General features: G+C 57.6%; 1 protein-coding gene across 1 annotated transcript; it reads right to left on the bottom strand.

Moving 5' to 3' along the window:
• Window positions 1-4,372: 4,372 nt before the first annotated feature.
• On the bottom strand, window positions 4,373-24,186 carry LOC127040776 (alpha-2-macroglobulin-like protein 1). The gene is made up of 21 exons (XM_050935360.1): window positions 24,127-24,186; window positions 22,130-22,253; window positions 20,960-21,093; window positions 19,889-20,110; window positions 19,517-19,643; window positions 18,681-18,802; window positions 18,076-18,127; window positions 17,061-17,135; window positions 16,492-16,668; window positions 15,940-16,021; window positions 15,519-15,660; window positions 14,217-14,291; window positions 13,642-13,798; window positions 9,940-10,136; window positions 8,543-8,758; window positions 8,268-8,392; window positions 7,774-7,862; window positions 7,283-7,353; window positions 5,481-5,583; window positions 4,737-4,778; window positions 4,373-4,407 (listed from the first exon to the last, which is right to left on the bottom strand). Exons 1-21 carry the CDS (start codon window positions 24,184-24,186, stop codon window positions 4,373-4,375), a joined length of 2,427 nt encoding a protein of 808 aa, XP_050791317.1.
• Window positions 24,187-25,263: the final 1,077 nt, after the last annotated feature.

Here is a 25,263-nt window from a genome sequence, read left to right as displayed (position 1 = left end):
TGGTGATTCCATTGGTGAATGTCCGGAGACCTCGGTACCGAAATGGATCAGTACCAAAGGCGAGTCAGGCATCTCTGCTGCCAGAAGGCCCTGTGAAAAGCTAAACTCCTGCAGTACCGAGGTGGCAGTACTGAGGAGGCAGCCTGAGCAGCAGTGATTGTGACAGAGAAGCAGACAATATTGTAGGCTTTTTGCATTTCCAGGAATGTTCACTAGCAGTTAGCCTGGTTTTCAGCGATACCAAAAGGTTAGGTACCAAGGGCCTGGTTGATTCTACCAGTACCGACTTAGAAGAGGCAGACTTCTCCTTTGTCGCCCTGATCCCCCAATGGAGACAACCAAAGATCTTCCTGAGCTGGAACCCTTAGAATCTTTGCGTTTCCTGGAGCTCACAGCACCGGAGGAAGCTGCAGCCTTGTGGGAACCAAGTCAGGAACTGGCAGGCGCTGAAGCAGTTGTCTCACTCAGCCACCAGGGTTTCCCTGAAGTACATTCCCTATCGGGGGAACCTGAGCTCCGTTTCCTAAAGTCTTTTTGAGAGGATCCTTGAGTCTTCCTCTTCGAAGCTCTAGGAGAGTGTTGTGCTGAAATGGTTGAAGCGGCTGACTTGCTCCAAGACTGGTGTACGTGGGGGGCAGATGGTCCCCTGGACCGGGTCAGAAGCCAGACAGAGGGAGCTGTCCATCATTAGGTTGCACAGTTTAATCTCCCGGTTCTTTCTGGCTCTGGATTTTAAGGCCAGGTGAAAATTACACTTTTTGTGGCTGTGTGACTTCCCGAGGCAACGAACATACTGGGGATGCCCATCCATCACCGGGATAACCTCCCCACGCAAAAGGCAATGTTTAAAATTGGGAGAGCTGGGCATAACTTTCCAGCCATCTAAATTTCTCCACAGAGAAACCTGAAAGGACAATGGTCCTTACAACAATTTTTTTAAAAACTAAACTACTACAACTAACTAAGATAAACACAACTATGAGGAAAAACCTGCAGTTGAGGTAAGCTCAACTCGGACTTTGCTGGTGAGGAGAGGAATGGAGAACCTATCTTATGAGAGGAGACTTGAGCTTGGCTTGTTTAACTTAATCAAACAAACGCTGAGGGGAGATCTGATTGGTCTCTATTAATTCATCAGAGGGTTAACCACCGGGGAGGGAGAGGAGTTAAGTTAAAGGGCAATGTTGGCCCAAAACAAATGGATGTCAACTGGTCATCAAGGAGTTAAGGCTTGACGTTAGACGATGGTTTCTAACCATCAGAGGAGTGAAGTTCTGGAACAGCCTTCCAAGGAGAGTAATAGGGGAAAAAAACCTAAGTTGTTTCAAGACTGAGCTTGATAAGTGTATGGAGATTGCCTGCAATGGCCTATGGCTCATTTGTGACTGCTGTTAGCAAGTGTTTCCAATAACCAGAGGTGGGGCACTGGATGGGGAGGGCTCAGCGTAACTACAGTAAATTCTTTCCTACCTGTCTGGTTAGTGGGTCTCGCCCACATGCTCAGCGTCTAACTGATGGCTATATTTGGGGTTAGGAAGGAATTTTCCCCCAGGTCAGACTGGCAGAGACCTTGGGGAGATTTCACCTTCCTTTGCAGTGTGGGACACTTAGTGGTTTGAAGCAGAGTAAATGGTGGATTCTCTGTAACTTAAATCAAGATTTGAGGAGTTAGGTAACTCAGCCAAAGGTGGGTGGGTGAGGTTCTGGGGCCTGCCATGTGCAGGAGGTCAGACTAGATCAGGGGGTCTCAAACATTGCAACCCCCTTCTGACAAGAAAAATTACTACACAACCCCAGGAGGGGGGACTGAGGCCTGAGCCCCACTGCTCAGGGTGGGGGAGCCAAAGCAGAAGCCAAGAGCTTTAGCCCCAAGCAGGGGGCCTATGACCTTAGCCCCAGCCTTAGCCCCACCACCTTCAGCCCCAGGTGGTGGGGCTCGGGCTTCAGCCCCAGGCCTCAGCAAGTCTAATGCCAGCCCTGGCAACTCCATTAAAATGGAGTCACGACCCATTTTGGGGTCCCAACCCACAGTTGGAGAACCGCGGGACCAGATGATCAGCATGGTCCCTTTTGGCCTCAGTCACTCAGTGCTGGGTACCACACCGAGCATGGAGCTGTCAGTGGTGACAGCTGGAGACTTGCTGACCCCAGAATCAGCATCGGAGGCAGCAGTGGCTAGATCAGGCCACTGACGTGACTCTGGAGATGACACCGGTCCCTGAGGAGGCTTTGCTGCCACAGCAGCACGTTCTGGGGCACAGGAGCAGCCTGCTGGGGAACCCGCGGCAGATATGGGAGAGGCAGAACTCGCCCCGGCGCCGGGTAAGTTTCTGGCTCCATGTCTATAGCTATTAATATACGAAAGGAAGGGATTTCCAGTTTAACGACACGAGTAGGCTAGCTGCATGTATTGCTAATGGCGGTTTGCACGCCAGCATCTTGGTGCCCTCCCACCCCATCTGGAATTCAACATGGCGAGGGGGAAGCAAACAGTGAAACAAACTTTTCAGCTTTAAGTTTTACTAGGAACTCGCTCACTCTTGCCAAAATGTGCTGGGATGTTAAAAAGAAGAACCTTACAGTGTCTTCCTGCAACTCCGGTGTAATCATCCACCTAGAAACAATGAAATGACTGGGGGGAGGGGGAGTCCATTTAAGTTACATGTAGTCCATGGATGAGGAAATCATGTGTCCGAAATATGGCTGGGGGTTTGTAGGCAGCCCAGAAGTGTACCGGGGTAGGGGTGGGACAGCCTGCGAGAGCGTAGAAGGGGCAGAGTGGGGATGGGGCCTGGGGCTAAAGAGGCGGGGCAGGTGGCTAGGCTCCCCAAATGGGGTGGGGGTGCACACACCGTCCAGGCCTTTGCACCGTCTCTCACTATCAACTTCAAAATCACTCTCTTCTGGCTCCTTTCCCTCAATTGCTTCCTCTAAGCTCAGACTCCTTTCCTCTGTCCCCCTGTGGCTACCTCCCCATCTATTCCCCTGTCCCGGGGTAGCTGGCTCTGCAAATGAAGCAGGTCCAGCTCCCCTTGCTACAACAGGGGCTCCCAGTATGGCCAATCAAGAGTGGGGCAGCACCTGGGGCTCTGGACAGCCAGGCTGGCAGTAAGGACAGGGGATGCTCACAGAACAGGAGGCAGTGGGAACGTGCTGGGCGAAACACCCTGGGAGGTGATGCTCTGTCAGAGGAGCACAGAAGAATCCTGCCAAAGGCCCTGAAACAGGAGGGACTGAGAGGCAAGGGAGGAAATCCCTGAGCAAGGGCTGAGGATTTGTTTTGTTGGTTTTCCTCATGTTTGGGAAATAAAATGGCCTGAAAAAAGACGCTGGGCGTGGCAGCGGCTCCTCCATGGGCTGGGGGCAAGCCAGGACCTGACATCCCCTTTGCCTCCAAACTCCTGGACTCCACCCCCTTGCCTTCCTCCCCTGGCTAGGGAAGGCCCCAGAACCTCACCTGCACCTGGCATGCTGACTGCTGAGAAATCTGGCCAGGTGTTGGTATGTTGGCCTGGAATTTCTGGCCTTACTCTCTCTGGGATTCTCCTCGCTTCTGGATCCTCTCAGCAAAGGTGAATTGGCATGAACCACAGCTTCCGAAAGCCCCTCGGTGGGGCTAGAGACAAACGGAGTGACCACTTCCGTAGCGTGATGTACAATCCGGGATGGGGGGGATGGGACTGCAAGGGTTGCTCTTTGGGACCAGGCAGCTGAGGCTGAGAACTACTAACTCGTTACATGGGTGAAAGGAAAAGGGTTGCAAAAGCTACTGCAGGAGGGGCAAAGGAGGGGACGGTCACCAGGTGCTGCTGACACAGTGGATGTGACCAGGCTCTAGACGATGAGCCAGGCAGGGGCCATGGGTGCTTTGTCCATTCCAGTCTGGGCTAGCAGTGCAGTTAGGGAGCAGGCCAGCAGCTGGTCCTAGGTGGGCTGGTCCCTTTCACTGACCCAGCAGGGGAAGCTGTCTGCAGGGAGGGGAGCTGCCTGCAGGGGGGAACTGCCTGCAAGGGAGGGAGCTGCCTGCAGGGGCACCCGGGGAACTGACCCTGCCAAAGGTGTCCGTTCGTTTTTGCACTGATCTCCCCCCATCCCCCTCATTTCTGTGGTGACTTGTCACAGGAGCAGGTGGGATGTTTCCAGAGTGAGCTGGGAGGCATTGGCTGAAGAAGGCGCTAAGAGTCCGTGTCTCGACCGTGGGGCTGCAGCCTCCTTCCAGCCCAGGGCAGGGGATAGGGCAGAGGGTCCCAGAAGCAGCAGCTGAGACGAGGCGTATCCATACCCCCTCTGCCCCCGATCCTGGGGTGTCTGGCTGCTGGCGCGGCGCTCTCGGGATGGGAGGGGAGGGGGCTGACCAGCACCGGTGAGGGCTTCAGTGGGAATTTTCCATCGTATCGACATCAGGGGCTTTAAACAAACACAAACATCCCCTGAGACACGATCAAAATCATCCCCCCACACACACCTGTGGACATGGCCTCCCAGAACTCTCTAAACCCACAATAAGACTTTCCCCTCGGTCACCCCCTGCCCTCAAGACAGATTCCCTTGTGCCCCACATAGATCCTTCCCGCAAGATCTCTCTCAGCCCCACACATACATAGTCCTGGTGGGTTCCATGCTCCCATCTCCCTCTCCTTTGTCATCTTCAACACATACAAACCTCTCCGGCCCATGGACTCCCCCACCCATAAATTTGTAGGGACTGGAGTTGTGTGTGGGTGCATCACACCTACCTGAACCGCATGGGGCGCTGTACTCAGCCTCTGGGTGTTCACCTGCAACAGCAAGGGATGTAAGGAATGGAGCAGAGACCCAGTGGGGGGTTGAGAACTCCTCCCCAAATCCTACACAGGCAGAGTCTGTTCCCCCAGCCCCAGGGGATCCCTGCTGTAGGTCTGAGCCCTAGAGGGGAGTGGGAGGTCACCCCCAGCTGTCTGAGTGGGGCTGTGCGCTCTCTCCCATCCCCCATCTCCAAGTAAATCAGACGGGCCCAAAAATCACCACTGAGTCACCCCTCAAAACGCTCATGGAAACCGTCCTGCCACCTCCTGGCCCAGCACAAAGGATTCTGGGGGCGTCTGAGGAGCTGGATGGCAGGGGAAATGTAGGGGGACCTGAGGGGGCGGGACTTGCCTGCTCCTGCTGGGATGGCCCCAATTACACCAGCTGCACTGTCCCCACTAGCCCGGTGAGCACACAGCTCCCATATCCCTCACGGTGAGCGACCCCACAGATCGAACCCGGGAACACGCTTCCAGCAGGTGTCTCCAGCTTGACCCCTGCAGGCCTACAGTGGTTGGCTGCCAGCCTCTGCCCAAGAGCTGCGCCCAGGCCCGAGCAGGGGGCCGAGATCAGCCATGGATACAGGTCACAGAGAGCAGGGGGATTGCAATGGCACCACCCTAAACCAGGCACTGGTTGTGCCACAGAGCCCAGGAGAACAGCTATAAAGGTGGCAGGTCCTGGGTGGGACTCACCTGTCTCGTAGTAATCGTACAGTCTCACTGGGGCTGCTCTGAGATTCTTCACAGGGAAATCCTGCTCCAGGGAGAAGGTGAAACTCGCCGCCTCCTTCGTCAGCTACCGAGAGAGCGACAGAGCGAGCGTCTGGGCTGAAAGTCTCCACTGGCACCTCAAACCCCATCCTCCCCGAGGCTCGGCCTGGCCCAGCCGCTTCCCTCTGCCCCTGCAGCCTGGAGCAGTGAGAAAATGCTCCTCTCGAATCCCTGTTCCACCCCCTTGCAAAATGTGACCCCCTTTCATCACACTCAGGGCCCAGCTCCAGCCTCCCCAGCCCGGAGCTCCCCGTCACTCCGTTCACAGCCCTCCCTGGGGTTTGGCTGAGTCTGGCCCCATCGCTCCGTCCTTTATGGAAATAGGTCACTTGTGTAAGCAGAGTCAGGATGAGTTCTACCCTGACATCTGGTGGTGAATTATGGCGAGTGTGGAAAAGAATTTCAGGGGCTGATCTTGTTTGCAAAGGCACACCCACCCCACCTAGCAAAGCCCACAACAGTCTAAAACAGTCACTTTGATAGCTGTGGGATCCCCAATTTCTCTGTTATTGGGGCAGGAGGAATAAAGTGTTGTTACCCTGATTATGTGAATGAGGGACTATGAACTGGTTTTATGACAGAGGGTCTCACCATCAACTAACTAGCACTCGCTAGACAAGGAACATGGGTTCCAAAAACCAGTGAATTGAGAGAGGCTGGGGACTGGTATGTGTATTTGATGGTATGGGCCCCTTTTGAGAGCCTGGAACACCAACTGTACCTTCTCTTCTCTCCATTGTTGAATAGCAGAGCTAATTTGATTTTATTAGAAATCTAGCTAGAAGCTGCTGAGCTGAATTCACTTTGGGTCAATGGTGCAGCAGCACTGGAAGTCCCCTACTACAAGCTGAAATCACTAAAAGAGCTAAACTTACTGAGCTGAATGCTGTGTTAACTAGTAGGGGAGCCTGATGATATATTGCGCAGCAGCTAGCAGAGCAGAGCAGTTTGCAGGACGGTTGGACCAGAACAGGGAGCAAGTGGAGTGGTTTGCAGGGATGGCTAGAGTGGCTCACAGGCGATTGGTGGAGTGGAGCCATCCATGATGAAGGCTGCAGCAGAACCCCACGGAGAGGCGGGGCAGTTGGCCTCGGACCACGTAAGGTGCCCATTGACACCCTGTGTGCCCCACCCCATTTCCACCCAGGCTGAGGGGGGATAAAACTCTGCAGATAAACTTTTGAACTCTGGGGTGGCACTGACCAGGGACAGAGACTTTTGGGTTGTTGGACTTTGGGGTGATTGGACTTAAGACCCTAAAGGGAAAAGGACATTGCCAAACAAACTTGGTGGGTCTTTTGCTCATGGTTTATGTTATGAATCCTGTTTGTGGTGTTTCCTCAATATGATGCCACATTGTTTCCCTCCTTTATTAAAAGGATTTTGCTACACTCAGACTCCCTGCTTGCAAGAGGGGAACTATTGCCTCCTAGAGGCGCTCGAGGGGGTGATATGTAATTGTCCCAGGTCACTGGGTGGGGGCTCAAGCCAGTTTTGCCTGGTGTTATTGAAATGGAACCCCTGGATACTGAACCCGGCCCTTGTTGCCGCCAACTCAGAGGGGCAGAAGGGTTACACTTGGAATCAGGGGAGATTTCAGTGACCCCTCGCCGTGCGTGTGACACAAAGCCCACGAGAGCAGCTGGAATGAGGGTGGAGCCAGGGCAGGACACGCCCTCCTCGTTCACACCAGGCCCCCGGAGCCCCAAGCCACCCGCACTCACCTGGTCCAGATAGAGCATCACCTGGTCATTCTGCACCTCCAGCCTCTTCACCAAAGGCTGCTTCTCCAGCTAGGAGCAGAGGGAGGAAACGGCTGAGCCAGGAACGGAGGGGCGGGGGCCAGAGTCACTGCTCTGCTGGGGGCTGGGACATGGGGCACCAAACATCCCCATGGCTGAGGGGCCTGGCTGCCACCCACCATGCCAATCACACCTGAGCACTGGATGTCTGCTGGGGGAGGGGTGGGAGTCTAGACATGGGCGTTGTGTTGTAGGGGAGCTAAGCAGGGTCAGGACCTACTCAATGACTGGATGGGAGACCCAGGGCTGCACAGTGCCCCATGGCAGGGGGCAGGGCTCTGCAGGGGGAGCTCCCCCGGGGGTCAGAACTGCAATCTGTGCTGTCATGGGGGTCTGGGCTCTCCCCCATGGATCAGCCCCTGATTTCATGCTGTGTGACTCGCCCGGCCTGTTCTCCTCCCTGGGAAACAGCTGCTGCAGGGAGCTCTGGACGGGGGTGTAGCCGGACAGCAGCTTGGCCTCGATGATGGCCATGTTGGTGGCTGCGCGCTCCCCGCCGTACCTGCAACAGGAGCCGTGTGCTGAGGTCGGGGTTTGCCCTGGATACAGACCCCAGGGAGGGGGAGGGGGAGGGCTCCTGTCTTCTCGGCCCTGCAGGCATCTCTAATGCCTCTGCTTGCTCTGGGCTGCTAGCCCTCGGCCAGACCTGAGCTCTCTAGCAAGGGGCCCGGGCCCAGGAGCTCCTTGGGAGCCAACTGTCCATTAGATCAGCCCTGGGACCAGCCCTTTAGCACCTGGCACATTCCAAGGGGCCCCTGCCTCTGCCCCGAGCCCTGTGGGGGGATGGTTCCCCGGTGATCGATTCCTGCAGTGGGGCGGCTCTGCCCTGGCCATTTCCCCGCTGCCTGGGGCCTGTCCCTGCCCCCGGGTGCTCGGACCCAGAGGGGGTGGGGGCTGGGGCTAGTACTGGGCGTGCAGCACGAGGCTGAAGCGGGATCTGGCGCTCTCGGTGCACTCCTTCGGCTCTGTCTCCACCCGCAGGTCAAAGGTCACAGCGCTCTTTGGGGGCGGCACGTTGTAGCGCAGAGTCAGCTGGGAGACAAGCAAGAGGGTTGGGGCAGATCCTGATGCTTCCGCCACCGCAGATCAGAGCCTGGGGCCAGAACCAGGCGCCGTGGGGCAGGACAAGGGCACAGCCAGTCACCGCTGGGCCGGCTGGGCCCCAGGGGCTCCTGCACTCACCTGCACAAAGACACAGCCCTTGCCGCTGGCCCGCACCGTGTACTGCCCGGGGATCTCCTGCAGGGCTGCGTGCTGCAGCACAAGCCGGTTAGCGTTTTCCACATGGAATTGCTGCTGGGCCCTGGCCTGGGAGCTCACCGTCACCGACACAGCCCTGCTCGCGCTGTACGTCAGGGCTGCGTATTTGGCCAGGGCCTGCAGGGCCACCACCGTGTCCTGGGGAGGAGAGTCACTGAGCTGCTGTCACGCTCTGGGGAGAGGAGCCCAGCTCAGACTCACTGCAGCAGGATTGGGACCCGCTGGGGCACTGACACTGGGACCCCGGCTCCCAGCCTGAGGGCAGGGGGCTCTGCACCCAGGACTCCCTCTCCCAGAAAGGGCCCCGGCTCAGATGTGGAGATGCAGCTCTCGGGTGGTCCTGGCCCCTGTCACGGAGTGTGGGGCGAGATAAGGCCCAGCACCCCCAGCTTCCTGACATTCACCAGGACTCTCAGCCTGTGATGGAGTAGATGGAGTAGGGGCTGTCTGTGTGGGGGATGGGAGTGCTGGGGATGTCTTTAGGTGAGGGACAGGATCTTTAAGCCTGTAACCTGAGCCAGGTAGGGGGGAGGGGGTTAGCACCTTGGCCCGGGAAGCTGGACAAAGGAATCGGCCGGCTGGAGGAGGGGCTGGTCAGTTTCGGTTCTGGGCTGGGTGAGGGGAATTCAGGGGATCCTATGCTGGACACAAGTACCCTGAAACTGCAGAAGGACTCGATTGAGGGGTCCTGACTGTACATACAAGTTCTGCTGTAACCTGCCTTACTGTTGTCCAATAAACCTTCTGTTTTACTGCCTGGCTAAAAGTCACTCTGGATCCCAGGAAGAGGGGTGCAGGACCGGACTCCCCCACACTCCGTGACACAGCCAGCCAGTAAAACAGGTTTATTTAGATGACAGAAACACAGTCCAAGACAGGTCTTGCCGGTACAGACAACAGGACCCCTCAGTTAGGTCCGTCTTGGGGGGCCTCAGGGAGGCCAGACCCCGTTGAGAGGTCAGAACCCCATTTGGGCTCCCCTCCATTTTCCCAGCCAGCTCCAAACTGAAACTCCCTCCAGCCTCTCACTCAGCCTCCTCCCAGCTCCTCCCCAACCCTTTGTCCAATTTCCCGGGCAGAGGTTGTTCCCTGACCTCCAACCCTCCTCCTGGGTTCCTATGTTACATGCTCAGGTAGCCTCCCTCAAGGACAGTCTCCCATCCCCAATGCAGCCAGTCCCAGCAAAACTCCCCTGCAGCCTTCCCACGCCAACACTCCCCACTTGGCATTCAAAGAACACTAAGAACATTCCCAGTTCATCACAGCCCCTTCCTCCTCCAGGCCCCCAGCGCTGGTTTGCCCGAGGGCAGGGGTGTTACCTGCGTGGAGTCGAAGCCCACGTAGAGGTTCTGCTGCTTGCTGAGCCAGCGGACGATCTGGGTGGCGGTCACCATGTCGGCAGCAGACACGTTGGGCAGGGAGAGATAGGCCAGGAGCACATAAGCTGTCATTGCCTCCGCCGATGGGGCCTTGTTCCTGTAGGGGCTGGGCTTCCCCTGCCAGTACAGCTGTCGACCTAGGAGAGGAGCCAAGGGAAGGGCAGACCCACAGCTGTAGTTACAACACAGTGGGTCACCTGTTTGCTTTCCAAAGGGGCCCCAGGGGCTTCCCAGGCCAGAGGGACTACTGCCCCCCACTGAATGCAGCCACCTCTGGGGCAGGACACAGCAGCTGATTCACAGCACACAGCAGGGCTACACAAGTGTAACACGACACCCCTGGGTGAGTCATCAGCAGGGACTGAACCCTGGACCTCTGACTCGAAACCCCTGAGCCTCTGCTGCCCGAGCTAAAAGCTCAGCGCTGGTGGCTCACTGGCTGCAAGTGACCCCTAAACCTATGTGGTGCGGCCACTCTGGGGCAAAGGTGGTGCTAACCCAAGGGGGTCCTAACAGGAATATTCCTCCCACCCCCGCACCAGCCCATTACAAATATTAGCTGCATTATATACACAACCAAGAACTAGCCCTCTGACGTTGCACTCGTATTCTTTATGAAAATATGCTTATGAGACGAATATGACATCACTGAGAAACACGTTACGCAAGATGGCTCATGTGAGCTATCATTGGAAAGGTTCTGATTTACTGAATGTGATTATCCAATTTGTATGCATGTATCATCTCTGTATCTACAGTTAGGCATACGGACTATGTAACCATTACAAGTGGGTGTGTTTTGGGAAGACACCCACCAGGACAGGCCATCAGATTTGATGGGCCCTCAGGAAGGAACAAGAAGACTATGAGGATACTAATCTCTCTCCCTCCTGGGAAGCGTCCAGAGCTGTAACTGTGACACTGCTAGGGTAGGTGGTCTTGTCACCTTTTACTAAACATTACCTGGGACTTTTTTGTAACCTGTTTCTTAAGTATATTGAGTTTAGCTTGCGTACTTTGTTTTATTTGCTCAGTAATCTGCTTTGTTCTGGCTGTTCTCTCTTGTATTCCCTTACAATTCATCTTTTTGTAGTTAATAAACGTATTTCTTGTTTATAATCTAACGCAGTTTGTACACTTTCTAACTGGGGGAGAGGGGACAGGAAGCCAGGCACATCTCTCATCACGCTGAGGAAGGGGGCGGATTTTTACCAGCTTGTGCTGTGCAGATTTTTCTATACGGCTCAAGACAGTATTATTCTGGGTTTATCTCCCAAAGTGGGTGTGCACGTGAGTGCTGGGGGAGTTCTCTCGCACAGAGCTGACTTCAGTCTGTGGCTGCAGCAAGGTGTGGTCCTACCTGTGTGTGTGCTGCAAGAGGCCGGAGAGCCGAATTCAGCAACACACGGAGAGGGAACCCAGGCTGGTAGATCAGGAGAGGCTCAGTGAAATCCCAGTACATCAGGTGGTATCCCAGAAGGAGGGTCCAACCCATCACAGTCCCAACTCCCACTCCCCCCCCAAACCAACACTCTGGTAAACAGGCCACTTACATTAGATGAACGGGTTTGGGGGGGTAATACCAAACTGGAGGCCCCATGAGCTGCTTGGGGCCCTAAGCAATTGCTTAGTCTGCTTATGCCTCGTGCCACCACTACTAGAGGGGGCAGAGAGCCCTTGACGGAGTGCGAGACCCCCCGGGGCTGGGTCAGGAGGGGAGCATGACCTAGGTGAAGGGCAGGGATGGTGCTGATGCCTGGGAAACAAGCCCCTCCACGGGGTCTTTGTGACCTCGGAGACAGCTCCTGTAACTCGAGGGTTGTTTCACTCCAGCGCCTGGTGGCCCCTCGGTTCCTCCTGCATCAGAGCCTCCACCTCTCCCCTCCCTGGGGCAGGAGCCACATGCTGCTCCCAGCACTTCTTACCCGCCTCGGGGAGGAGCAGGACGCGACACACACAATTTGCGGGCACAGACCAGCTCCAGCCCCTGCGCCGGGGCTCGGAGAGAAGGGACTTTTCACCTGAGCTAAGATATGACAGAGCCGCCCGGACCATGCAGGTGGCTCCTCTCTGTGGGGGGATGTCTCCCCAGGGCCCGAGCGCGCCAGGCCTCAGCTCCCAGTACAGCTCAGTCTGAGCTCAAATGGCGCTGAGGAGACGCACAGAGATCACCGGGGCGTGTTCATGATGAGAGTGAGGGGCCCAACCTGGGACTCCCAGTGCCCCCTGGCATCATGCCGAGGGCTCCTTCAGCTCAGCACCAATGTGGGGCAGCGTCACCTCCTGCGTCTCCAGCCGCACTCCCAGTGGGCCTCAGGCCTCCCATGGGACCTCCCACCCTATGGGGAGCTGGTCCCAGGCTGCATCGCTCACACCGGGGCTGGGCAGGGAGCGCCACAAAGCCAAGGGCATCTGTGCAGGGAAAGGCTGGGGAAATCATAGAATCACAGAATATGAGGGTTGGAAGGCACCTCGGGAGGTCATCTCGTCCAAACCCCTGCTCAAGGCAGGACCAACCCCAACTAAATCATCCCAGCCAGGGCTTTGTCAAGCCTGTCCTTAAAAACCTCTCAGGAAGGAAATTCCACCACCTCCCTAGGTAACCCATTCCAGTGCTTCACCACTCTCTGACTGAAAAAGTTTTTCCTAATATCGAACCTAGATCCCCGCCACTGCAACTTGAGACCATTTCTCCTTGTTCTGTCATCTGGTACCACTGAGAACAGTCTAGATCCATCCTCTTTGGAACCCCCTTTCCGGAAGTTGAAAGCAGCTATCAAATCCCCCCTCACTCTTCTCTTCTGCAGACTAAACAATCCCAGTTCCCTCAGCCTCTCCTCATAAGTCATGTGCTCCAGCCCCCTAAACAGTTTTGTTGTCCTTCACTTGGACTCTCCAATTTTTCCACACTGGAAACTGGAGCTGGGGGACGGGCAGCCTCCTAGGGATCCATAGGGGGCACATGGTGCAGATCAGGGGGCACCCAGAGACCTACTTCCCTGTACACCCCTTCTCCCAGAGACAGCAGGGCCTAGCCAGCCGCCAGCCCAGTGCTGCCTGTTCCCCTCCCAGTATTAGCCAAGCCAAGCCGAGAAGCCTCGGGCAGGGACTCCCCAGCTGGGATGTCCCCAACACAGAATGGGGGCTGGGATCCTGCGGCATTTCCCCAGGGCTCGGTTATGGTCCATCCCCCTGGGAGCTGCCTACGCAAGGCCCTGCCCCATGGCTCTGAGCCCACTGGACCCCATCACACTTCTGGCCCCAGGCGCTTTAGAGGGCTGGGTTGGGACATGGGGCTTTGCCCCTCTAGGCTCTCAGCTCCGATCCCCCCAGGCTGGCAGCGACCCAGCCTTGTTCCCCTTTGCTCCGTGCGCTGGGCCCTGGGAAATGATGGGACGATCTCACTCCAGCTCTGAGGGGAGAAGTGTCCCCACGACAGAGCCTGGCGTGTCGGTCCCTCGCTGGCAGCCTCAGCAGAGACCACAGACTGACAGGGCCACGGAGACCCAGCTCCCCTGCCAGGGTGAGGAGGCCCCGGGGCAGGGGGCACCTCGGTGGGCAGGGCCGTGGGGGGCAGCTAGCCCTGCCCTGAGTCCAGAGGCCAGCAGCGAGAGGAGCATTACAGCGAGGTGCTGCCGGTACCGGCACTGACGCTGTGCTGGGCTAGGCGCTGCAGGAGAGCGTCCCGCAGCTCAGTGCTCCCCGCCAGCCCGAAGGCGTAGGCCAGCAGCGCCTGTGTGTAGAGGTCGCTGGTGCTCGACTCCCAGAGGCACTGGAGGGCTCTGGTCACCATGCGGTCCTGGGACGGGGGAGACACCAAACAGACTCCCCGTCAGGCTGAGCCGGCCAGAGGAGACGTCCTGTGCCAGGGTGTATCCCCCGGCAACCACCCCATGGGGCCCTAATACCCACTCCCGCCAGCATGTCGTCATCTCTCCTTACCTATCCCCACCCCCTGCACCCCCCAAGCCTTGCTAGACTCTCTCCCTTAAGCACTAGACACGAAACAGCCCAGCCCCTCCCGAAACTGCTGAATCTTCCTGACTCTGACCCCAGCCCAACTCCTCACAGAACCCTGACCCCCGCGTTGGTACCAACCCCCCCCCCACCTTTAACTTCTCCACTCCCAACAACCCGCCTCTCCACTGCGCCCCACAGCACCCTGATCCCCCAAATCCTGCCAGCCCCTCCCCTGGGACAGCCGGGCTTGGCCTCACCGTGAGCGGCTGCCCCAGTTCCAGCAGTGCCGCTGTGATGTAAGCCGAGAGAGAGAGCTCGTCCACCATGCCGCCCTGAGGGGATGGAGACACCATGAGTCGGCTCAGACCGAGCTGCAGGGCACATTGCCAGGAGCAGGTGAGACGCTGCCCAGGACAGACCCATTGGGCCTGGGAAGACCCGGCTCCAGTGCGCCGAGTGGCTGGATTTGGGTCCTGCCTCCTGCTGGGTCCTGTCAGACCCATCTGGGTCCCAAGCAGCTACCCCCAGTTGTAGCAGCCAAGGAAGCCACACTGTGGCAGTGAGTTCCACAGGCTAGTTCAGGAGAGGCGGTAGCCGCTCCATGGCCATGGCTGCACTGGACTCCCAGAATAAAATCCTACCTGAGCCCCCCTGGAACCAGAGGCTGGGAAGTTGGTTTGAACTGACATTTGCCAGATTTCCTGTGAAGACCAGGGGCCATTTCTGGGAGGCTGAGGGCTTCACTGGGCAAGTTCCTGCTTATTAAATAGTCCCTCTCGTGAGGGAATCTGGACTTTGCCTAAGATTTGTCTCCTTAGCTCCCAAAGGGCCGGGTACAGCCCCAGCCCTTCCCGTAGAGTCCCGGCTCCCTGCAAACTCAAGGGCAGTGGCAGGAATTGGGCTGTGACTCGAGATGGGTGGGAATTTCCTGCTGAAATGATTGGTCAACAGACGATGCAGTTTCCACAAAACCAAAACTCTACGGGAAAACGTTACTTTTGCTGAAACATTTCAATTTCCGTTGGGAAAATGAAAACGCAACATTCTGCTGTGGGGCAGCAGGTCCCAAATCGCAGCCTCTTGGGTTGGCGACCTGAACCGAAACCTTCCACTGCGAACCAGTTCAACATTCAGCTGCACCAGCCTCGTGCCCCTGTTCCCCCATGGACTCGGGCTCCTTCGGACTACATCTCCCATGAGCGACAGCCCTTCTGCCTGAGCCGCATGGGGAGTTGTGGGAGTCACATGACTTCAGGGCTGGGCTGGGCCCTGCCCCTCAGGCTCTCTGTGCCAGGCAATGGGTGTGGGGTCTGCTCAGTGCCCACGGGGAGACCGGGCTGTGCAGGAGCCAGGGGGCGCTGGGCCAGGGCTGCTCCCTCGTTCGGTGCAATAACCCGCTGCCCCGGCCGTTCCAGCCATTCAGCCGTTGCTAAAAACCCAGGGAAATCCCCCAACCCGAAACGGGTCACAACAACCAGCTGCCATGAGGGGCCCCCACCCCCTTCCTCAGCTGGTCCCCTCCTCCCCCATCCCATCAGCCTGTGCCCCCAGCCTCCCACCTGCAGGTTCGCCACACTGCAGAAGCAGCCGCTCTCCAGCTGGCGGCTCGGCAGCCACCTTAGGGCGTCCTCTAGGTGCTTCTCGTCGATGGAGATGTAGGGCCTGGCCTGGCCAAAGGACGTGAGAACGAAGGCCGTCAGCCTGGTTGGGGAGAGACCCCGTAAGAAGGACACTCTGCAGGAGATGCTGCGGGCCAGGAGGGAGGTGCCTGGGGCACGGGGCTGGGGGTCAGCATTGTGGGGGTGAGCAGAGCTGTCAGGGGAGCCCAGAATGGGAACGGGGGGGATTTGGAGTGAGTACGAGGGGCAGAGCTGTATGGGGAGCAGGACTGGAATAGCAGTGGGGCTGGGGGTCAGGCTGCAGCCTGGTAGGCCCTGCCCACCCAGAGCCCTGACTCGCCTGTGCTGTGCGGCCTCTCACCAGGTGTTGCCCCTGGCATCACTCTCCTCAGAGGCTCTGTAAGAGCCGTCATTGTTTTTATAGAGCAGCTCGTCCTGGTAGCCTGCGGGGACAGGAGAGAGACAGCGAGTCCTGGATCTGCTCACCCCCAGGGGCTAGAATCCACCCCCAGCCTGCGCCCCGTGGGGTCCACTAGCTCTCCCTCCCCCACGGTGCTGAGACTGAGATTCCAGGGGTCGGTCTGAATAGGGGGATGGAGTTAAGGCTGAATAGGGCCCTGATCCCCCAAATGCTCCAGCGCCCTGACCTGGGGCTGGATCCCAACCAGTGCGGCCTAGAGGGGAAAGGGCTCCTCTCCCATTCCGTGAACCCTGAGTCAAACAGTCCTTGTGTCCTGGGCCTCGGGACTGGTGCCCCAAGAGGAAAGGCCAAGAATCTCATTCTCTGACCCCCAGAGCCAGCCAGGACCCTGATCTGGGGCTGGATTGGAACCCAGGCCCCAGAGATGGCATGGACAGGGCCCTCACATGGCCCCGCCATGCCCTGGGGGCGCAGGGGTGGGAGGACACTCACCGCTCTGGAGGAATCCCTTGGCCTTGTCTCTGATTTCCAGGCTCAGCTGCCCGCTCTTCTCCAGGTACTGCTGGATGTAGGTGTTGTGAGCGAACTGGACCATGTTCGTCTCTCCATCGCCTTTGGGCGTGGCCAGCAGGCGGTCTGTGTTCTGCAGAGTCATCCTCATTATGTCTCCTGGCACCAAGGGAGTCGGGGGGAGCAGAGAATTACCAGGCTGCACAACAGCTGTCCCGTCCCTAACACCACGTCAGTGGAGCCTTGGCACACGGGGATCCAGAGCCTCCAGTTCGATTCAGGCCTGGTGAGGTTACGCGGATACGTGGTGATGAATGGCCAAGATGCCAATGCCCTGGCACAGCTTCATGGCATCACCGCGGGAGTCTATTGCCCCTCACTGGGGATGAGGCCCTGGAACACAGACTGCAGGGACCAGTCCTGCCCTGGCCCCAGACACCCACAGGACCTCATTGGTCTTTTCCATCCGTGATGCCCCGGCTGGGCCGCAGACGGGCTGGCTGGTGAAGGGCACCGTGCCCTGGCAGGGCTGGGGCAGGGGCATTCCTTACCCAGGACAGTCACGTGGGCCTGCTCGGACCCCGCCAGGACGTTCCCAGGCAGCTGCAAGGAGATTTCTTCGGAGGCTGCGTAACACGAAGACAAAGACACACCGTTAAAGGCCTGTTGGGAACCTGCGCCTGCCTCCAGGCAATCAGATCCCTCCATTCCTCACCATCCGGAGCTCTCACCCAGTCACAGCCCCTCTCTCAACCCCAAGCTCCTCCCACCGTGGCACACACGTGCCCTTGAGGGCGGGGGGCTGGTGGTTCTCAGCGAGGGGACTTGCCTGTGGGACTTGGTCCCTCTCCTGGCCCCAGAGAGCTGGTGAGACGAGCTCTGCAGGGAGCATCGTGCACACGGAGACCAGGCTGCAGGAAAGAGGAGCTGGTGCAACAGGGGCCCAGTCATAGGCGCTGAGTTTACCTGGCGCCAATGAGTGCTCATGCCCCCCTGGCCCCACCCCAAGTCCACTCATTCCCTGCCCCAATTCCAACCCCTTCCCCAAATCCCCAGCCCCACTTCGTCCCCTGGGCGCACCGCATTTCCCCTCCTCCTCCCCCCTCCCAGGCTGTTTCGCGGCAAGCCTGGGAGGGGGGAGAAGCGGAGCGGCAGCAGTGGGCTCAGGAGAGGAGGTGGAGGCGAAGCAGAGAAGAGCTGGGGCGGGGAGCTGCCAGTGGGAGCAGTTTTTCCCTGTGGGTGCTCCAGCCCCGGAGCACCCACGGAGTCAGCACCTGTGGGCCAAATGAGACTCGGGAGCAGGAGCTGGACGTGCTCGAGCCTTTGGCCCGTGGCAGACAGTTCCATAACTGCCCACTAGGGGGTGCATCTTCCCCATGCAGCTGGGCCTGGACCCTGACCCAGGCAGGACATTGGCCTGGATGCCCCCTGGTCCGGTCCAGCCTGGTGGCTCCTGTGCCCCTAGCTGGGCCATCCAGCGGCTCAGCCATCACTGATGTGCCACAGCCAAGAGACTCCCCGCGTTAGTGACACCCACTGAGCCCCGCACAGGCGCTGGGAACCTACCTTCCTGGCAGAGCAGGGAGCTGTACGCCTTCTCCTCCAGGATCCCCCCCGGCTGCAGGGAAGGAGCATCAGACAGAAGGTCAGGAGAAGGGACCGTGCACGTCACAGCCTGACAGGGCCTGCTGGGTCAGCCAGTGCCCCTAGCCAGGGCAGGATCATCCCTACAGCCCATTCTGTGGGGCTCGGGCACATCCAGCTCTCAGCGCCCCAGCGATGGGGCTCCCATCCCTTCCCCGGGGAGACTGTTCCCAGCCCAGCAGATCTCACGGCTTCCTCCTCTTCAGCGCGGAACTTCCCTCTGCTTGTTTCCTCCACCCCATCAAGCTCTCCCATGTGTCACACTCAGCCACCCCCCTTGGGGTAACCCCCATCTCTGTCTGCCCCAGGACTCTCCCGCCAGCTCCCTGATCTCACTGGGATGGAGCCACATGTTGGGGCAGTGCAGGTCGGGGTCCGGGATGTGGACGGCGCGGTGCTGGGACATTACTTTCTGTGGCAGGACAAAGAACAATCACAAGTGCAGACTCGGCCCACGGCCACCAGGAGGTGAGACCCAGGCCTCGGATCTCTCTCCGCTCTACCCAGAGGCCCCAACAGACACTAACCTGGACCAGCAGGGGCTTTATCATGGTGTCCACTTGCCCCTGGGCTGGCACCATGGCCAGCTCACTGCCGCACAGCTCCTCGGTGTGCAGAGCCTCGGTGCTGATGGTGAAGTTCACCTCCCCTGCAGAGCAAGGCGGGAGACGTCCCCGTTAGACAGACCCGCGGCAGAGAGGAGCCCGTGTCCGAGGGGGGATCATAGTGGAAGGGGGAGGGCAAAGGGGAGAGTCGTGAAGAAGGGAGAGAAGAGCAGAGAAAATGGAGAGTGAGAGACTGTGGGAGAAAAGAGAGAGAAGGAAAGGGGGGAAGGGAAGGACGGAGGGAAGTGATGAGTGGAGTGTAATGGGTTTCTCTGCCTGAGACCTTGTGTGGGAACAGCGAATGGCCACCCAGAACCTGTCCCCTCCCTGCTGAAATCACTGACAGCTGTGTTCAGGGGTGGATCCTCAGAATGTGACATCGCAGCCAGCGGGACGGCAGAGGGGTCCTGACTTACAGGCTCGGTCAGTGAGACTGCTGGAAGCAGGTGGGGACAATCTTTGCTTGAATCGGATGTAGTTTGTTAAGGCAGGTAATAGTAAACGTCTTCTCTTTATTTTTCTTGTAACCATTTCTGATTGTTATGCCCCATTCCTTGCACTCACTTAAAATCTCTGTCTTTGTGGTTAATGAACGTGTTTGATTGTTTTATCTAATCCAGTTTGTTTAAATTGAAGTGTTTGGGCAACTCCATGTGGCACCAAGCCCTGAGCGACCCTTCTCTGCCCCCCACTGTGCAGAGCCCCCCTACCCCTTCCCTGCCCCTCCTCTCTGGCACAAAGCCCTCAGCGCCCCTTACCCAGGTTGCTCGCCGTCACCTCCCACTGGAAGGTTTTCCCTTCATCTGCACAGAGGCAGCTGGTATAGGCATCGTCCTCGCCCGCCTGCACCTGGAACTGCGCAGACTCTGCCAGCGTCATCCGCACCTGTGGGGCCCAACACAAGAACCTCCTTAGGGCTGTGGGGGACCCACTCACATGCGCCAGCTCCAGCCGAGACGTGGCCCCTTTGGGGTTCAGGCCCCCTTACCGCGATGTGCTGACCCCAGTGGTCACAGGGTCACAGCCAGTGACTGCTGGTGCCACTCACCAGCCTGTGCCACTGCCCAGCCCTCCAGCCCCAGGTCACTGGCCCCAGCAGCCCCTGCACCCCAGCCCCAGGCGGCGCTCACCTTGATGCACTGCCGCAGGTAGTTGAAGACGGTGGCCTTTAGGGCGAAGGCCTCTCCCCGGATCACGGAGTACAGCAAGGCCAGCTCCACAAAGAAGGGTTTGAAGGCCGTGAAGGTGGCTGTGGGCGAGAGCCCAAAGCCCACCTCCACCGTGCAGAACATCCCAGCTTTCCACTCCGTGATGGTGTCGGGCACTGACACTGGGACGTCCTTGGAGCCCCTCTCGCTGAGCCGGGACGGACACAAACAGAGCGTCAGACATGCGGCCACCCCCTGGGAAATACCTATGGGCACGACCACGGAGACATCCCTGCCTGACCCTCCACTGGGCTGGGGCCCTGGGCCGGTGGCACAGAAACAGGCCAATCCCAGACAGCAGAGAGGGAAAGAGATGTCAGTGCCCCCATCTCGTCCCCTCCTCCGCCCCACGCCAGCTAGCGCAGGATCCTTCCCTGCCCCGGGGCTCTCCGGACTGGGCTCAATGTCCCACGGGATGAGGATCCCCCCCTTCCGCAGCCAGACACGTCTCCCTGTCAGGGGGCTATTCCTGGGGTCAGCCTCGATTCCCCCTGCTCGGGATCCTCTTCCCCTCCCACTTGTACCCCGTGTGCCACCCTCAATGCCCCCCTCCCATGGATTCAAACCCCTCCCATGTTCTCAGCTTCGGAGCTCCTGGGCACCACGTGGGAATGAAAACCCCACGAAGGGCAATGGGGTCGGGATGATAAACCCCCCTGTCAACCTGACAGGATCCTGGGAATGGTGGGGGATGGGCTGGCACGAATCCTGCTCTGCTGGAGAGACGTAGGGTCATGGTGCTGCCTGGGCTCCCAGACCCCTCCCCTGCTCTGTGGGTTCATTACATCTGTAAAGAGACGAATCCCACAGCCCTGGAGGCTTGTTATTCCTTGTTGCTGTGCTGAGTCCCTCTCCGCTGGCAACAGGGCGCAGGAAACAGCCCCACGCGGGCAGCCGGCCCTCCCCCACCACTGCACCGCCTCTGGGAGCTGCTGCTTTCCAGGGTCTGGCCTGGAGGCCGCTCTGCAGGGACGATCTGTGACAGCTCCTCACTCTCCCCACAGGCACCAGGTCCCACAGCCATGTCTCTGGGAAGTACACACGTGGCGCTGCCTCCTCCTGGGTGCTAGGTTCTGGCATGGGATGGGTATTGCTCACCGGGGTCCCTGCTGCACTATCCACACTTGCTGCCCCAGGGATCATGCCAAGAAAATATACAAAGCGGGTTGAGGGAGCCCCAAACTGTATTGGGGCAAATCCAGACGATGATTCACGTGTGTTTGCACCTGCAAAGTCTCGATGTTTGGAGACATTTCGGGGGCTGCATGTGGCCCCTGGGAGCTCTGAGAACTGACCCCTGCTGGCAGGGTTCGGGCTGGAGCGGGTTGGGCTGTGGGTGTTCTACATGAAGCACACACTGGTGGACCCAGCACGTGGGCAGGAGCCAGGGATTCCTGAGCTGAGTCCCAGCTCTGCTCCGAGCAGTGTTAATGGTACGTTGCACTCCCAGAGCCCTGCACAAAGAGCCGCTAGCCAGGCAGGTTAAATCATTAGCTGCACTGAGCAGCTGGGAGATGGAGGCCTAGAGAGGCTCAGAGCTTTTCTACTGCAACCACTGAGCACGAGTGGGCTTTGCAGGACCCCATGTGATCACCTCCATAACATCCAGCTTGACTCTCAGATCCCAGGGCAGCGCATGGGTCTGGAGCTGGAAAAGCCATTGATCTCCCTGTGAAGCGAATATATCTGGGCTGGAGTCACTGAGAGACAGGCAAGGAGTCAGGCAATGCCACGGTCACCACCACTTGGCACTGTGTGATTAGCATGTGTATTGGGGTGGTGCTCGCAGGAGGCTGGGTACGTCCCTCCACAGGCAGCTGCAGGCCCTGCCTCAAAGAGCCTCCAGCCAAAGAGGGAGGAGCAGAGGTGAATTGGAAGGGTCAGATGACCATGTGTGCCCACTGTGATCACTGAGAACCCTCCCACCCTGGCCCCACCGAGAACAATAGAGAATCCCCACCCCCAGGCCATGGAGAACAATGAAGAAACCCCCACCCCCTGCCTCTTTGAGAACAATGGAACTGCCAAGGGCAATGTCAGAACCAGGATCAGAACTCAGGTCCCAGGTCCGATTTATGAGCTCACAGGGCTGTCTCCCCTCAGAGGGCAGAAAGGGCATTTGGAATTGCTGATCAGGAGGGATGGAAGTGCCCAGTCACTGACCTGGTGAGGACAATGTGGGGCCCTGCCAGACAGCCGAGTGTAGGACAGCACAACGTGTTAAGAAGTGTCCATGTTCACAGGGCTCCTTGGTGTTGGTGTTGGTGAGAATTTTCAAAGCCGCATCCTGGGTGAGAAGGAAGACAGAGGAAAAAGCATCAGGAGCTGCTAAAATAGGGGATTGTGGCATCATACCTTGGCCTTTCTCCTCCCCCACCTACACGTGAAGCAATAAGAATGTTGGGAGAACAAAGACTTCAGCTGAGGAAACTGGTCCCAGGCTTAAAAGGGGAAGCCTGTGTGTTAAGACTTGTAACCTCTAGTGGGATGAGAAAACTGCCTGATCCAAATATTCCTAGTGTGATAAAGTTTAAGATTTAGACTGTGCACTTACCTTTTATTTTTTTTAGTAACTATCTCTGAGCTTTTGTGCCCACCACTTATAATCACTTAATCACTATCTTTCTGTAGTTAATAAATCTATTATATTTTACAGAAAACAGGGTGTTTTGATTGAAGTCTTGGGAAATCTCAGCTGAGGTTACAAAGGCTGGAGTGTCCCCTCTCCACATCGAGGGAGGAGCGGACTGGCTAATAAACTTACACTGGTCAGGCTTCTGACCAGGGCAAGAGGGTACAGTTCCGGGATGTGAGGCGGGGGGCTTGGGAGGTTGGCTGGTGCCTCTCTGTGTGATTCGTATGTGACTCTGTGAGCATTCATGCAATGTAGCTGGGTGGGGGTTCCACATGCTGTTGTGCTGAGTAATCACAGCGCCTGGAGGGGTTTGCTGCTTGTCACTAGCAAAGCACTGCAAGAGACAGCCCAGGCTGGAGAGTGAAGGGGGCACAGCAGTATCCCAGTTCCAGGTTGTATCCAGGGATCCCATCACACAGAGCTGTGCCTGCGGCAGGAGGACAGGGGCACGTGAACCTCGAAGGGTCCAGTCTGCCTCAGTCCAGCTCTGAGGAGCCTGCTTGGATTCTCCTAACCGGGTGCTGGAGGCTTTGCCCTTCCCTCTGCTCGATGCTCGTTTCCTTGGCAACTCCAAGCCTCTGCTGGGCACGTGGGTCCTGCCATTCCATGGTGGTTGCATGTCATGGGGAAGACAAAGGGAAAAGATGGTTACTCACCTTTGTATCTGTTGTTCTTCGAGATGTGTTGCTCATATCCATTCCAATTAAGTGTGCGCGCGCCGCGTGCACAATCTTTGGAAGATTTTTACCCTAGCAACACTTGGTGGGTCGGCTGATGCGCCCCCTAGAGTGGTGCCATTATGGCGCCGGATATATACCCCTGCCAACCCAGCGCCCCCTCAGTTCTTTCTTGCCGGCTACTCCAACAGAGGGGAAGGAAGGCGGGTTTGGAATGGACATGAGCAACACATCTCGAAGAACAACAGTTACAAAGGCGAGTAACTGTCTTTTCTTCTTCGAGTGCTTGTTCATATCGATTCCAATTAGGTGGCTCCCAAGTCTTACCTAGGCCGTGGAGTCGGAGTGAGATGGCGAGGAATGGGCAACCGCTGAACCAAATGCAGCATCACCCCTGGACTGCTGCACTATGGCGTAGTGGGAAGCCAGGTTTGCACAGATGACCAAGTCGTTGCCCTACAGATCTCCTGGATGGGCACATGGGCCAGAAAGTCGACGTACGAAGCTTGAGCCTGAGTAGAATGGGCACTGAGGGGGGTAGTTGGGACGTCAGCAAAGTCATAGCATGCACGGATGCATGATGTAAACCAAGATGAGACTCGCTGTGAGGAGACAGGGAGACCCTTCATCTGGTCTGCCACCGCTACGAACAGCTGGGGCATTTTTCTAAAAGGCTTTGTTCGCTCGATGTAAAAGGCGAGAGCCCTACGAACATCTAGGGAATGCAGCTGTTGCTGTCATCGCGAAGCATGCAGCTTCGGAAAGAAGACTGGGAGGAAGATGTCTTGGTTGACGTGGAAGGCAGACACCACCTTAGGGAGGAAGGCAGGGTGTCGTCGCAGCTGTACCTTGTCCTTATGGAACACCATATATGGTAGGTCTGCTGTGAGGGCCCGGAGTTCCAACATGCCTCGCCGATGTAATAGGGATGAGGAAAGCTGTTTTCCAGGAAAGGTACAGAAGTGAGCAGGTGGCCATCGGTTCAGACGGGGCACTCATGAGCCTAGACAGGACCAGCTTGAGGTTCCACGTAGGGGCCGGATGACCAACTTGCGGGTACAGACGTTCCAAACCCTTGAGGAACCTGCTGACCATAGGATTGGAGACGATTGAGCGCCTGTTCTCGCCAGGATGGAAGGCTGAAACCGCTGCTAGGTGTACCCTGATGGATGAGACAGCTAGGCCTGGCTGTTTCAGGGACCAGAGATACTCTAGGATGGTAGACTCTGGCACCTCCAGAGGGACAGCATTGTTCTGGGCATACCAGCAGGAGAAGCGCTTCCATTTGGCCAGTTATGTGGATCTAGTGGAGGGCTTTCTGCAACCCAAGAGTACTTGCTGCCCTGAACTGGAGCAACACAGCTCAGATTGAGTTAACCATGCAGCATCCATGCTGTGAGATGGAGGGACTGTAGGTCTGGATGGCGTAGCCTGCCGTGTTCCTGAGTTATCAGATCCGGCCACAATGGTAGTGGAAATGGTTTGGTCACCGACAGATTGAGGAGTGTGGTCTACCAGTGCTGCCTGGGCCACACCGGAGCGATCAAGATTAAGTGGGCCTTGTCCCTGCGTAACTTGAGAAGGACCTTGTGGACCAGAGGGAATGGAGGAAAAGGCATAGAGCAGGTGTGTGACGAACTGGGACTGTTCTTACTGTGGGCTGTGAGTGCTGAGTAGGGGGTGTTGGCCTGGGAGGACGATCTGCATTGGGGGATGGGAGACTGGCTGGAGGGAGAATACCTGAGCATGTAACGTGAGAACCCAGGAAGGGGTGAGAGGCCAGGTGACACCTCTGCCCGGGAAGCTGGACAAAGGCTGGAGAGTGAGAGGAGTTTCAGGAGGTGGCTGGGGAATGGAGGGAAGCCCAGACATGGCTCTGACCCCCCAAGGGGGCTTTGATGCTCCTGGGACACCAAGATGGACCTAACTGGGGAAGATCCTGTTGTCTGTGCCTGCAAAACCTGTCTTGAACTGTGTTCCTGTCA

This window comes from Gopherus flavomarginatus, chromosome 25 (genome assembly GCF_025201925.1).
Source record: "Gopherus flavomarginatus isolate rGopFla2 chromosome 25, rGopFla2.mat.asm, whole genome shotgun sequence".
NCBI classification, from domain to species: Eukaryota; Metazoa; Chordata; order Testudines; family Testudinidae; genus Gopherus; species Gopherus flavomarginatus.
The sequence above is the reverse complement of the archived record's forward strand: the minus strand, read 5'-3'. Positions and strand labels throughout refer to the sequence as shown.

Bases quoted from the DNA above. Each gene is read 5' to 3' on its own strand.
- LOC127040776 (XM_050935360.1), bottom strand. From the start codon at position 24,186: ATGTTGGAACTCCGGGCCCTCACAGCAGACCTACCATATATGGTGTTC. The intron at 19,644-19,888 runs GTGAGCGCCGCC...TGGGCCCCACAG, and splicing joins ACCTGCGGCAGTGCATCAAG to GTGCGGATGACGCTGGCAGA. The intron at 13,799-14,216 runs GTGAGGCCAAGC...CCCCCGTCCCAG, and splicing joins AACTGGGGCAGCCGCTCACG to GACCGCATGGTGACCAGAGC.